Source organism: Arachis ipaensis, chromosome B03 (assembly GCF_000816755.2).
Source record: "Arachis ipaensis cultivar K30076 chromosome B03, Araip1.1, whole genome shotgun sequence".
NCBI classification, from domain to species: Eukaryota; Viridiplantae; Streptophyta; class Magnoliopsida; order Fabales; family Fabaceae; genus Arachis; species Arachis ipaensis.
The window spans coordinates 4,286,556-4,300,976 of NC_029787.2; the positions used below are offsets into that span (position 1 = coordinate 4,286,556).

General features: G+C 34.4%; 3 protein-coding genes across 6 annotated transcripts in view; 2 read left to right on the top strand and 1 right to left on the bottom strand.

Annotated features, from left to right (window-relative positions):
• LOC107629141 (nodulin homeobox) overlaps positions 1-7,006 on the top strand; it is a 9,241-nt gene extending 2,235 nt beyond the window's left edge. For all 3 annotated transcript variants that reach the window (XM_016331845.2, XM_016331846.2, XM_016331847.2), the window contains 18 exons: positions 221-304; positions 483-525; positions 635-760; positions 843-1,001; positions 1,424-1,507; positions 1,593-1,721; positions 2,169-2,387; positions 2,610-2,735; positions 3,009-3,104; positions 3,545-3,703; positions 4,000-4,279; positions 4,388-4,513; positions 4,606-4,675; positions 4,965-5,025; positions 5,115-5,225; positions 5,476-5,997; positions 6,082-6,116; positions 6,236-7,006. In XM_016331845.2, coding sequence (XP_016187331.1) covers positions 276-304; positions 483-525; positions 635-760; positions 843-1,001; positions 1,424-1,507; positions 1,593-1,721; positions 2,169-2,387; positions 2,610-2,735; positions 3,009-3,104; positions 3,545-3,703; positions 4,000-4,279; positions 4,388-4,513; positions 4,606-4,675; positions 4,965-5,025; positions 5,115-5,225; positions 5,476-5,997; positions 6,082-6,116; positions 6,236-6,755 — 2,895 coding nt within the window. In that variant the 5' untranslated portion in view covers positions 221-275 and the 3' untranslated portion in view covers positions 6,756-7,006. The remainder of the gene's footprint in view (positions 1-220; positions 305-482; positions 526-634; positions 761-842; positions 1,002-1,423; positions 1,508-1,592; positions 1,722-2,168; positions 2,388-2,609; positions 2,736-3,008; positions 3,105-3,544; positions 3,704-3,999; positions 4,280-4,387; positions 4,514-4,605; positions 4,676-4,964; positions 5,026-5,114; positions 5,226-5,475; positions 5,998-6,081; positions 6,117-6,235) is intronic.
• LOC107629140 (60S ribosomal protein L23a) lies at positions 8,529-10,502 on the top strand. Its single transcript, XM_016331844.2, has 3 exons — positions 8,529-8,687; positions 8,807-9,170; positions 10,190-10,502. Exons 1-3 carry the CDS (start codon positions 8,672-8,674, stop codon positions 10,272-10,274), a joined length of 465 nt encoding a protein of 154 aa, XP_016187330.1. The 5' UTR covers positions 8,529-8,671; the 3' UTR covers positions 10,275-10,502.
• On the bottom strand, positions 11,785-13,862 carry LOC107634111. 2 transcript variants are annotated; one of them, XM_016337686.2, is made up of 2 exons: positions 13,716-13,862; positions 11,785-12,752 (listed from the first exon to the last, which is right to left on the bottom strand). In XM_016337686.2, exons 1-2 carry the CDS (start codon positions 13,752-13,754, stop codon positions 11,937-11,939), a joined length of 855 nt encoding a protein of 284 aa, XP_016193172.1. In that variant the 5' UTR covers positions 13,755-13,862; the 3' UTR covers positions 11,785-11,936. The 2 variants fall into 2 exon arrangements, with proteins under 2 accessions (XP_016193172.1, XP_020973480.1); XM_021117821.1 differs by lacking the exon at positions 13,716-13,862 and adding an exon at positions 12,891-13,071.

Genomic DNA, 14,421 nt, shown 5'->3' on the forward strand with positions numbered 1-14,421 from the left:
TGTGGGACTTTATAGAGAGAGGGTCATGAAGTGAAGAGCTGAATTCTGTGATTAAAAGCCATGTAGTAGTGGATCAGTAAATCTTTTCTTTTAGAGAATTAGTTGAAACTTTGTAAAGTGCGTAGTAGTTTTAAGGCGTTGTTTTCTTAAGCAATATTTAGGCAAGTCATGTTTCATGCTCCAAAATGCTATAAGTTTGAAGCTTAATCTTCAATTTCAGGACAACAAGAAGTGTGTATCTGCAGTCTTCTAGAAGGGAAGATATTTTTGTGCCAATGGCTGTACAAGATAATGCAATTAAAAGGTGCTCAAATGCTTGTGGTTTGAACTCATGTTTTCCATTTGAAATAATGGCTTTGAGATAAACGAGTTACCTCTTGTTACGAAGTTAATGTTTGTAATTCTCTTATGCTTGTGCTATAAACCTGTGTGTACATTATTTAAATTCATTTTGCTAACATACCCTTATAATGATTTTCAAGAATGAGGATTGATAAGGAAGAACCATCTCGGAGTAATGCACAGGCAAGTGTCAACTATTTAAATATTACTTGGACCATTATACTCTCTTTAGCTTCCAATCAACCTTTTCAGTGGCTGGAAAATGAATTGTTCTATTTATTTGCTCGAACAGGCAATAAACTTGATATCGGCAGTGAAAGAATTGCATGAGCTTCACTCTCAGGATCTATATAAATTTTTAAGGGATGCAGAGAGCTTTACTATTCATTACCCTACCAAAAAAGGATTGCTGCTTAAGGTTGTCTCTTGCTCAACATTTGATTTATATTATTTTTTATTAAATATAAGGTTTATTTTTGTCTAACTGTGTTTCTCTACAGATTGATATGGACAAGCTTGCAAGTTCTCTTCCATTGCACCTAACTGCAGTGCTAATCTCATCTAGCAGAGATAAAGCCATGTTTAGATACGTGTTATGTGGTATTCGTCTGTTGCATTCCTTGTGTGATTTAGCCCCCCGACTTCCTAAACTTGATCAGGTTACACCCTTATATACTCTTGTAATTCATAAAGGATTTTAAGTACATATACTGTGTACCTAGCAATTGGCTTTGTGTTAGGATACCCTATCTATGACATAAAGTGTGAGTGTAAATTCAATTCTAGGTTCTAGAATTGAGTTGTGAGCTAGCTAATGTGGAACTGGTCCTAATCTAAATGGAGTCATAATATCTTTTCATTTTCTCCTTACGAGTCTAAACAATATGTTCTATATGTTGACCACATGAGACATATAAATATAGCTTTAGCAGAGTTAATATCTACTCTTCTATTCATAATGCTTCTTCACTGAAAGATGATTGTGGTACCCAATTTATATTGCAAGTAATATCACCCTAAGTACTAAGTACTAATCCTTTGATTGTTGAATTTGATTTCTGTTTTTGGAATATCATTGCAGATTTTCCTTGATGATATCAGAGTGTTGGAACAACTAATTGATTTAGTTTTCTACACACTTATTGTTCTTAGTGGCTACAGACAGGTTTTCTTCAGTTCTTATTTCTGCTGTCTAATCTTTTCTATTCATCTATTGTCAATCTTTATTGAGATTTGTGTTTGTACTACAGGAAGGCCATGCTTTTAGTCATATGTTCCTTTTGCATTCAACTCTTGTAGCATGCAACTTACATCTACTAACAGGGTTTATATCGCCACAATCACAAGACATTGTTCATGTATTGCTTGCACACCCAAAGGTACAATATCACTTCCATCATATGTTTTAGTTGTTCGGATTAAAATTGCTATTCCGTTAGTGTCCATTGGACACATGTTTAAACGGGGATTAATATAATTTGTAACCGATTTTTAGAACCTTTTTTTTCCCTGCAAATACTGAAAAATGGTTTTTTTACTAAGTCTCAGATATATCCAAACAGAACTTCTGTTCAGAACAATTTAAAAAATGATTTTGGTATCAAAACTCAACAATTTCTTCCTAAACTCACAATACTTAATGGCAATTTAAGTAGCATTTATTTCAATCCACTTTTTCATGCATCTAGAACCATTTGCCAGTCAGTTATATTCTATTTTGTATAAAATATTAAAATCTCTATTTCTCATGATATCTTATAAAATTCAAATTAATTTTTTGGTCAATACATTTAGGTTATGGTTAATTAGGAACCCTTTTGTGACAGGTTGACATATTTATGGATGCGGCTTTTGGATCAGTTCGCATGATTGTTAGATATCTTGAGGTTACACTGATAGCTATCTATAAACACTTTTCCGAGGAGTCAAATCTAACAGCTGAACAAGCAGTTTATCATCTCTGTCAGCAGTGTGAGGCTTCTCTGCAATTTCTCCAGTCCTTGTGCCAACAGAAATTGTTTAAGGAGCGCCTGCTTAAAAATAAGGTTTTTACAAACTAGACTTATTTGTTTAATGCTAAGCAATCTACAAACTAAAGTTAAATGGGGAGATGTTGGAGTTTACGGCGCAAAAGACTTCATTTTACAAACTTGCTACTTGAGACGTAGCTACACGAAAGATGCTTGATGTCATTATGCTGATTAATGGAATGAATTACACATTGTTTTATACGTACATATATGAAATGCATGTGTTTTCCATTTCAGGAACTATGTAGAAGGGGCAGCATTCTTTTTCTGGCTCGATCCATCTTGAAGTTAAACGTTCAACCATCCTTTACATCTCGGATTGTGGCTGCCATTTCGAGGCTAAAAGCTAAAGTACTATCTATTGTGAGTCCAGTGGCAAAATCTGTCATAGATCCCTGCTTTTGAATATAATCTACATAATTTCTGCATACTAGAGGGTGAGCATTGGCACAAAAGAACCTTCATGCTTGGTTAGAGTCATGTAAACAGCCTGTTGTCATGTGGATAAGGCTGTTTAAAGTTGACCACACCTGTTGTAGGCCTTGTGCAATGGCAACCTCCTCCTCCTTCTTCTGCTGCTTCTTCAATTTTTGCATACTTTTTATTAATAATAATGTCACAATTTTCTTTATGCAGCTGTTGAGCTTGTGTGAAGCAGAAAACCTTTCTTTTCTTGATGAAGTTGCCAGCTCGTCACATTGTTTAGATTTGGCTAAATCAATTGCATCCGAGGTTGTTTTCCAATTGATTTCTTATAATGCAAACCTGTTGAAGATATATGGATCCAAATTGTTTGTGCAATTGCTGATTACTGTTGGATCAAATTCAACTTATTGCCTGAAACTAATGAATTTGGATTATATCAACGTTTTTGGAATTCTACCTCTCCCATCAAATATAATATAATATGAGGGTGTGTTGCTCATAGTCCAAGGTTGGATCTGAGTGTTGTACAAATAAAATACCTAGGATTATTAAGTAGAAGTATGATTTCTTCAGAAAATCTTTAAATTGATATTCGTGCTATGACAGTCTTCAGAATTTTTGCCTTTAACAATTCAAACTTTTGTATGTTAGACCTACCTGTCTTGAACATTGCCTTTCTTATGCATTAACCATGTGCATGTATTTCCTTTCAGGATCTTGCTGTTAATATTGCTCTCATAATGTAGGTTTTTGATTTGTTGAAGAATGCTTTTGGAAGAGATCCTAGGCATCCCACTAATACCGACAGAAGTTACCCAATGGGGTTTTTACAACTCAATGCAATGCGTCTGGCTGACATTTTATCTGATGATTCAAACTTCCGGTCTTACATGACAGCTTGTTTCGTAAGTTACCATTATCAGTTTTTCCCCACCATCTAATAGCACTTTCTTTAATGTAGAATTCACTTCCATTACAAGGCTGAGATAATCTGAGATAATCTATTAGGGTGGTGACTTCTGTTTTATTGTAAAGTTGCTCACAAATATTCATGAGAAAGTGACCAACTCTTAAGGGAAATTTGCCACTTTGTTGTAGTTAACATGTATAATTTATATTTTTTGCATTTTCTTTGATTTTTGTCAAATTTGCTTCTGCTTATGGAGTTTGATTATGTTCTTTTTGTGTGATTTCGTTCCAGACTAAAGTTCTTACAGCAATAATTTCACTCTCCCATGGAGATTTTTTATCTTGTTGGTGTTCTTCTAATCTCCCTGGGACAGAAGAGGATGCAACTCTTGAATATGATATATATGCCTCAGTTGGATGGATTCTGGATCTGAGTAATCAGCATCAAACAATTTTGGGATTGAACCTAATCCATAACAGCATGCCTTGTGCTTCTTATGCACATCATAGGACATCATTATTTGTCAAAGTCATTGCAAACCTTCATTGTTTTGTACCCAACATATGTGAAGGTCGGTTCTTTGCCAATGTTCTGCATATTTTAGTATAATTTTGTCTTATCTATGCACAGCTACTTACATCATTCATCTTTTTCTTTTTCTTTTTTTAACTCTAAACAGAACAGGAGAGGAACCTTTTTGTTCTCAAGGTCCAAGAATGCTTGCAAATGGATCTATCTGGCCTTCTTCCTGGGTTTTCTTTAACTTCTGGTTCTCGTAAAGCTGCAGCTGTTAACAGGAATCTCCGTAATGATTATTCTGAAATACTTTTCTTGGAATTATTATTATTATGAGCAATACTGTGCTGCTTTCTCACTAGTAACTTTTCTTTTTCATAGGCTCATTATTAAGTCATGCAGAATCTTTGGTTCCAAACTTTTTAAATGAGGAGGATCTTCATCTTCTAAGGTCACTTTCTCCCTTGCTTAATTCTATTTTTATGTTGATATATTAGCTTTGTATAGGATGACTCATGCATGTCAGATTGTCAGGGAAGTAGATATCCGGGGACAAAATAGCAAAATCCAATTCTTATTTTCTTTCAACAATATATATTCAGTTCATTTTTTTCTCCTTAACTAAATAAAAAATGGTTGTAAAATTTTAAATAATTGCATAAGAAGGGTTACAGCTTTGTTTTTGTGGTTTGTGTGTGCACGCGCACGCTCAAAGATTATATATTTTAAATTGTTCACAGGGTGTTCATTGGCGAACTACAATCCCTAACTACTACTCCTCTTGGAGGAAATCAGGGTCAGGTAAGTCTCTATCTACTAATATGTGCTATTAATATTGTTTGTTTCTGATATATTAATACCTTTTCTTCTATTATGCTGGAGAAATTCAGGATAGCAAAATTGAGGGTTCACTATCTTGGGATAAGTTTGTTCAGGATAGCAAAACTGAGGAGTCATTATCTTGGAATAAGTTTCCTAAACACAACAACGATCGTTATCAGGTATGGGCAAGGTTTTTTTTTTCCCTTAAACACCCAACTGCACTTTGTGATGACTCTTATAGCTACTTGTTTTTAGAATATTCATGATTTATTGTGCTGAAGAAAATGCAGATAAAATTAATCGTAATTTAGAAATAGGCAATTCCTTTAAATGTAGTCAATTCTAAATTCTCAACTTGGATTATGTACTTGCACCATTTAGCTTGTCATCAACACAATGAATTTAACAGTGAAGTTTGATTTCCTGTAGGATGCTCTGAGTACTGGGGGAGGCTCATCACCTTTACTAAAAGAACGTGCTAAACTTAACAAGAGTGGTAACCTGAAGGAGGGAGTGTCAGAGAATTCTGCATTCCCAGGCATAGACCAGCAGAATAACAGAGATGAAAACACAAATCAAAGTGATAACTTGACTAGGCAAAATCAAGAAGATAAAGCTACATCTGGGAAAAGTGTATCAGGTGCAAGAGATGTGGATAAGGATGCTCAGAATGCTGAAACGAGTGGTTCAGATTCTAGTTCTGCCAAAAGAAAGAATACTGTTGTTCATATGGATAGCGAACACTCAAAATCAATTGAGCCTCATAAAAAAGTTGGGGTTGGAGAAAGCGCAGAGGATGAAAAGGTTGAAACTGTACAGAGGAGAAAACGAAAGCGAACTATAATGAATGATAAACAGGTGATGTTGATTGAGAGGGCACTCTTGGATGAGCCTGATATGCAGCGAAATGCTGCTTCACTTCAATCATGGGCTGATAAATTAAGTCTTCATGTATGTGAGATGCAGCAAAATTAATTATTAGTATTTTTTTAACACATTTTTCTTCTCTAACATTTCCTGCATTATGTTTTCCAGGGTTCTGAGGTTTCATCTTCTCAGCTTAAAAATTGGTGAGGCATAGCTCAATATATTTGTTTTAGAGATTAGAATTTATTTGCATTTTCTGGGATATTGATAAAATTATTTTTACGTATTGATTTATCATGGAATTTCATGGTTATAATATCAGGTTGAACAATCGAAAAGCTAGGCTAGCCCGCACAGCTAAGGATGTCAAAGCAGCAGATGGAGACAATCAAGTCGTGGACAAGCAAAGAGGGTCGATGCTGGGGACCCATGATTTGCCCGACAATCATGGGGATGCATCCAATGCCGGAAGAGATCTTCTAACTCTTGCAAGAATAGCTTCCGGTGATAATTCTGAGCCTTCACTAGCCGAAGCTGCCGAAAGTGGTCATCCAGAATCTGTCCGCTGCAATGTGGGTCAGTATGTTGTGCTTGTAGATGCGCGAGGAGATGAGATTGGCAAAGGAAAGGTAGTTCAGGTGCGTGGTAAATGGAATGGAAAGAGTTTGGATGAATTACAAACTTATGTTGTGGATATTAGTGAGCTTAAAGCTGAAAAAGGGTTGCGGCTTCCATATCCATCAGAAGCAACAGGCACCACATTTGCAGATGCTGAAACAAAGTTAGGCGCCATGAAAGTGTTATGGAATTCACGCAGAATTTTTCCAGAGCGCACTGAATGAGAATGAGTTCAATTCAGTGACTGATCTTTTGCTTCTAGCTTTAAGTTTGTGCACATGACCTTGTATGAATTTGCTAATGTAAGAGGGTAGGGTTTAAATGGTAAAATTGTTAGCAAGGAAGGGTAGTTTACTAATGTCAAGATGAGAATGATCATCAGTCTTGTACAAGTTTATCAAAAGCTTCGTTGCAATTGACAATGTGCAGAATAACAGTAGGATTTTGATATTTGAATTTATTACTTTCCAAATTAGGAATTAGTATGTTACCATTTTTTTTAACCAAAGATAGGGAGATTCGAACCCGCAACCTTTAAGTGAGTATGTATAGACTATGCCATTTGAGTTATAGCTCGTTGAGTTTTTTTTACCAAAGATAGGAAGATTCAAACTTGCGACCTCTAAATGAGTATGGGAAGACTATGCCATTTGAGTTATAGCTTATTAGTATGTTTTCATTTTTTTTTAATCTGAATTTAATGTCACAGAAATATAATCAGCATATCAATGATGTCATTATTTCTGAGCAAATTGATGCTGCACATTTTGTGCCGCCAATTGAAGTAAACACAAATATTAATAATGATACGGTTTTGTTAGGTAGACAATGATTTTTGTGAATAATGGGCTCTAGAATTGACTCAATAAAGTAACAAAATATTCCACCTCATATTACTTCCTAAATCCTTACATTAAGATAATCATCCGCATACTTAGTGAATTGAACATTCAGCTATTGTTAACTGTGCATGAGTAAACCGAATAAAAGGAATAACCACCAAACAACTAAGAATCAACATAATCATCTGCATACCTATTGAATTGAACATTTAATATATCCATTGTTCACATTATTTAGAATTCTCATTGTCTCCCTATACTTTAAAATATGGAAAAGTATAGGTAGACAATGAGAATACTAAACAATGTGAACAATAGATATGTCGGATGTTCAATTCAATAGGTATGCAGATGATTATGTTTATTATTTTTAATTGGATGGTTATTTCTTTTGATTCAATTTATTCATGCACAGTTAATAATGACTGGATGTTCAATTCACTAGGTGTGCAGATGGTTATTCTAATATTAAGGTTTATAAGATAATTTAGGGATGGAGTATTTTTTTTACTTTATTGGATCAATTCTAAATACCATCATTCACATTATTTACAAAAAGGGAAAGTATGCGGAGCCAATGAAATATTTATACAATGTGTACAATGGAAGTTTAGAGAGTATTAGAGATATAATCATTAGTGTTACCTTTTCTCATCAGCTGAAGCTTTTGGGATGAGTGGTATCACGCATGGTATTAAAGCGCCAGATCCAAAAGGTCAAGAGTTCGAGCCTTGGAGAACCCCAAAATTAGATTAATCTTTTAGGAAGATGTTTATTATCGCTAGTACTCGGATGGTTATTCTAGATAGTATGAGAGATGTTCATTTTGTAACTTAATAGCCTATTGTATACATTGTACAAATAGTCCATTATCTCCCTAGCGAGATCCTTACAAAAATCATTGCGTACCAAACAAAACCCTTTCCCACAAGTATATATTCCTTTGGAAATCAAATAAGCATCTATATAACAATATTATCATTAGGCTGAATTTCTGCTGATGCGATTAGACTTTGGAGATCTACATTTTTTTTTTTTTGTTCATAGAGATCTATATTAATTCATTATTTTTTAACACAATGAAACCGTTATCCTAGGCCTGGGTCCTCTCTGTTGGCCCATAATATAAATGGGCTCGACCCGCTCTCATTCTCACTGAAAGAACCGGGAGGGGGACATTGTGGTAATTTCGCTTATATCTATTGGAGTCATATATAAGACTCCCCAAACCCTAGTGTAAGCTTCTTCCTCAGCCTCTGTAGCGCGCAGGTTTGTGAATCTCTCCACCAAAAACCCTAATGGCTCCAGCTAAAGGTACATTCATTCATCTCCTTCGTTTTCAACCTTTCTTCTCTTCTCTTCAATTCTCAATTTCCATTTCTCATTTCAATTCTCATATCTTTTCTTTTCCTTCGTTTTTTTTTTTGCTGCAGTTGATAATTCGAAGAAGAATGATCCGAAGGCGCAGGCATTGAAAACCGCGAAGGCGGTGAAATCAGGTTCTACGTTCAAGAAGAAGGCGAAGAAGATCAGAACAAAGGTTACGTTCCACCGACCGAAGACACTGAAGAAGGATAGGAACCCTAAGTACCCTCGCATCAGTGCGCCGCCGCGGAACAAGCTCGATCATTACCAGATCCTCAAGTACCCTCTCACTACCGAATCAGCCATGAAGAAAATCGAGGACAACAACACTCTTGTCTTCATCGTTGACCTGCGCGCTGATAAGAAGAAGATCAAGGATGCCGTGAAGAAGATGTATGATATTCAGGCCAAGAAGGTCAACACCCTGATCAGGTCAGATTTTTGAATATTTTGTTCAGTGCTTATTATTATTATTTTTTTGTTTGATATTACTCGTTTATGCTTGTTTGATACTGCTACGAATTTGTTAGTAATTAGAAGCAAAAATGATTTTAGTGTCACTTTTAATCACTGAAATTGTAAGATTAAGTGAGGTACATGTTGGACTCTTTAGTCTTAGAAAATGATGCATGTTATAATTTATATGATAAGGACTATCTTGACATACTAGAATATGATGTTGCACTCTCAACCAATCATTTATCCACATATGTATTATGTTTTGCTAAGAGTTTAATTTACATGCATAGTCTATTACATCTTTCTATTATACCACGTGTACACCAAAATCATCCACCAAAGTCGGCAACCATTATAAAATACATGTTACTAATACACATTGAAAATAAATTAAATCACACAAGTATTTATACATAAATACATTTGTGGCTGATTTTAGTGGTTGATTTTGGTGTACAAATAGCATATTTGTACATCTTATACTGCCTCAGAGACAAAAGAAGATAACTTCTGCATCTACTATATTGGGAATAACTATTTCTATTACATATCACCTGTCATTTTTTGCACCAATATTGCCTCGAAATTAAAGTGGCTAGTTAGTTCTAGGGTCATATTTTATAATGACAATACATTTTCGTTTAAATACATTATGGATTATGGATATTAAATTTGTCTTATGTTATGGACCTTAATCTATAATTTCCTAATATCAAGTTTTTTTTTTGGGATTCATTCCAAGATCAAGCACCTGTTTCTTTTATCATCCTTTTGATTTTTGGTTCTACTGATTTGAGGGTCTGTTCACAAAGCACTGTTTGAAAATATCGCACTTGACATTGTCTGTTATTTCAGCTTGTCTGGCCAGAATATAGGTATTCTTTGAAGTTTAAATAGTTTGAGAAAGCCCATTTAGAGTGTGATTTACTGCATTCGGATTCCAATATGGCCATGTATGGTGCAATTTCTGACTCTGAAATGTTGTGTTGCAGGCCTGATGGCACCAAGAAAGCGTATGTTAGGTTGACGCCAGATTATGATGCATTGGACGTAGCTAACAAGATTGGGATCATTTAAATTGGTGCTTGACTTCACCATTGTCAATTTGCTATTTTTATATTTTAGGTAGTTTGTGGTTATTGTTGACGGGAACATTTGAAAGAAGGGTAAGTTCTGTATTTTCTTCTTTGTTATTTGGTGTCTTTTGCTGTAATTGACACTGAGCAAACCTAGTGTTTCAATTTTGACTGAGGAATTATTTAAATTGATTAAAATGAGCATCTCGTCATCCTCTATTTTTGGTGATTCCACAATTCCTTGTATATCAAGATTTATATTCACACTAACATCGTTTGGCTCAGCAGCTTATAAACAGCCGAAAGTTCAACTTATTTGTAAAGCAGCCATTATTATGAATATACTTCTGGCACCGAAAATACTGCCAGATGGGTAGTTCAAATTGCACTTGTTTTGGTCATATGTTCGTCTTTATTGAAAGTCGCTGTTAATTTTGACAAAATGACACGTTAACATCATTTGTTGATTTACCAGTATACCATTTTCTTCAAATGAATAATAATTTATTGTTATTAAATAGGATATGGACATAATAAGGTGATGAATAAGTGACACACAATTTACTCTCGACACTTTTGAGACGTGCAAAATTGGCTGCTACTGCAATTCATAATCTTATACTGTACTTTACACTCTGCTTGAAACACAAAAGTACAACAAACATTTGATGTTCTTCCTAGATCCTATGTATACATGTTACCACATTAACCTATGCTTTAAACAGAACCAACTCCTACGTATGACGTTGGCTTTCCATTGCTAGTTGGGTAGAAAATGTGCATCCCCAATCAAAGTATGCCTTAGGACAAAACAGAGAGAGAGGTTCTACAGAGAGGACAACTTGAATGAGACCGAAACCACTCGTCCACGCACGGAACATGGAAGCCATGGGAGCAATTTGGAAGATGTTTCAACCACTCCCCTTCTTCGAACTCTCCAAGACAAATGGCACAGTCTGTGTTAATCTGCTTGTGTTCTCCTCCTTCATTTACCTTGAACTGGTGCATTGGAAGAGAGCGAACAGCAGAAGATTCCAAACCACTGTTTCGAAACTGTGGAGAAGAAGGATCTTCAATATCTAATCCATCTCCATGTCCCCTATGAGCATGGTTCCTAGATCTCATCACGCATTTTAATACATGTAGGAGAAGATTCCGTATCCAGAAGTAAACCAGTGGAGATAAAAAAACCAAAATTGAGAAAATTAGGAAAAAAGTGTCTTCAGGTTCTGCAGATTCAGAAGACATCTGTGTTAATCAGATTAATGAAAGTGAAGCTACAGAGTTTCAAAATATGCGTGAAAACCAAAGCGTAAATATGAGCATCTAAGGACGGTTAAAACCAAGGAGTGTAGATTCATATTGCTGATTAAGAAGCATGGTCTTTGATTATATCATAATTAAATACTAATTAGTATTGTGTTTGTGACAGGCACAAGGGTGTTTCTGTTGTTAACAATAAACAAAATTTAGCATCCAAAGACAAATTATTTTTGGTAACAGAACACAAAAAAAGGAACCTTTTTTAAACTAAAACCAAAATCTATTGCCAATAATCAAATGCAAGATATGACATTTACATTGATTGCTGTTAACTTCATTTACATAGTGGAAAAATTAGGACTCAGGGAATGAAACTCTCAAAAATAGAAATTAATTAAGCTCATTGATGCCTTTGCCTTTTCCTTGAAGGAATTTGGAACCTAACACTAGGACTTGATGAACTCAATTGCCGTGCATTGTTCCATGATGATGATGATGATCCAGCAGTGCCATCAAAGTTGAGCATAAAAGCCGAACATGCCGATGGAGGATTCGAAGAACACAATAAGGATTGTGATGATGGAAGGAGCTTTGGCTGCAGCAATGAAGAATTCCCATGTTCTACAAAGGAATTAGAATTGACAGAATAATCCTCATTGATGGTTAAGTGTGGAACATTGATTTGGTGCAATGGTGGAGGGTTTCTCCAATTAGGAAGTGGCCCTGCAAGGAGAAGGGTATGAAGCAATGGACCAGATTCTTGCACAGCTTCAAGGAGCTTACCCTTTTGAGGCAAGACTCTACCTTTGGCAAGAAAATCAATAATCTCAGCAGCAGGATCATGTTTTGAGAAATTCATGTCTTGAACTTGAACCATGTTCTGATATAGATAATGCCCCATGTTGTTGTTGTTGGAAGAATCAACAACTACATTGTTGATGTTTGAGAATTCAGGAGAAGAAACAGTGTCAAAGAAAGGAGAATCTAGTGAATCATGTGACACACTCTTGGATTCTGTGATGCTTGAATAAGAATAATTGTTATTATTGGCATCAAATGGCATGAAATTGTTAATTAGTTTCTGTAGTTGAAACTTTGCTTCATCCCTCTCTTGGTATGCCATGTTCAACATATTCAAGAGTTCCAACTTCACATTCTTCATGATTTCAATTTCATGTTTTGCATCCTCAAGCTTCTGCCTCAATTCTTCATCTCTCTGAAAAAAGAAAAAAAACCAAAAATCAGAAACTGGGTCAATTCTTACTTATGTAAAATACTCATTGACTCTTGAAAAATAAGAACTTTGATATAAACACAATGCTGATATTTTGGCTGAGAATGAAACGTAAATTACGGGTTGGAATTTAAGGCGAATATTAAGGGAATGGAGATAGAGTAAACTATAACAAACAAAAGATAGAGAAAGTGATTTTGTTTTAGGGAAGATTCCAAGATCAATGTCATGATTTTGATGCTTTTTTCTCAGACATTAAAGTGAGATTTGACACACTAGCTTTTTATTTTTTGGTTTTGTCAAAGATTCTTATTAGGAAGTATATATATATATATATAACCTATAATTAATTGAATACAATGTTCTACGGAAAAAAGATGAAAAACCTTCCTTGGTAAATAAGGAAACAAATATGGACATTAATAAAGGACAAATTTTCCAGAACTAAAGAAAAGGGGTAGAAAATAAAATAAAAATATGGTCAACTATGAAATTATGGAGCCTATCATGTTTGAAAATGGGCCCTGTGAAAATGTAATAATAATGCACAGAAAAATAAAAATATCTTCACTGAGAGACAGAACGTTCAACACAACAAACAAACAATGAAAAGAAGGGAAAAGCAATATTCAAGGACTAATTAATCCTTCTTTTTTTTTCCAGAAAATTTTAACATATGATCGATAGATTGAAGGAGATAAATTAAATGCAACATACACTATATTACTATATGTATTAAACAGAAAATATATAACTCTCAATATTTTGAATTTAAGTATTGAACAAGAATTAAACAAGAATGTACAAGAAGCATAAATAAAACATAAAAGATAATTGGGTATAAGAGAATGCATGAAAACCAAGACATAAAATTAAGATGGAAAAAAGTGAGAGAGAGAGAGAGAGAGAGAGAGAAAGACAAAGAAACAATGTGAAACACCGCACCTGTTGGCAAATCAATGCCGAATAATACACGTCTTCCATTGTTGTTACTTTGAAATTAAAGCTTCTAAGATAGTAGAAGCTAGAAACTGATGTAGCAGGAAGGAGAAGGAGAGGGAGAACGCTTAAAATATAGTGTATTCTCTCTTTTATATATAGAAGGAAGAGATGGAGAATGATGATGATGATTGCACCAAAAACACTAATAAGTATGTTATTATTTATTTATTATTATTATTCAGGGGAAAAGGAATGGACAATGGAGCTATATGAATTAATGTTTTAATTAATGCGATACTCTCTTTTTTCAATTAAATCCAAATTTGTTATTATTGGTATCATGTAAATTAATTAGGGAGGGATGTAATTTTGTTAAATGAGTCTAATTTTTTTTTGCAGTAATTAATTAATATGTATTAATATAAATTTTAGATTACTTGTTATACAAGTCAATGTTTTTAAGCTTATATTTAAGCGCAATCGTCTAATCAGAAATTATTTTTTATATTAGTTCAGTTTTGGTCATGCGCAGTTGAGTGGCTAAGTGTCTCGAGCCAGTTTGAGTTTCTGACTCTAGAAAGAAAAAAATTATTGTCTTGTAAAAATTCTCTTCAAAAAATAACATTATCTTAAGAGAAATATAAAAGTTATTTTTTGTTGAGTTCAAACTTCAAACACTTAAACTTTTATTTTCAACCATTTTTGCTCA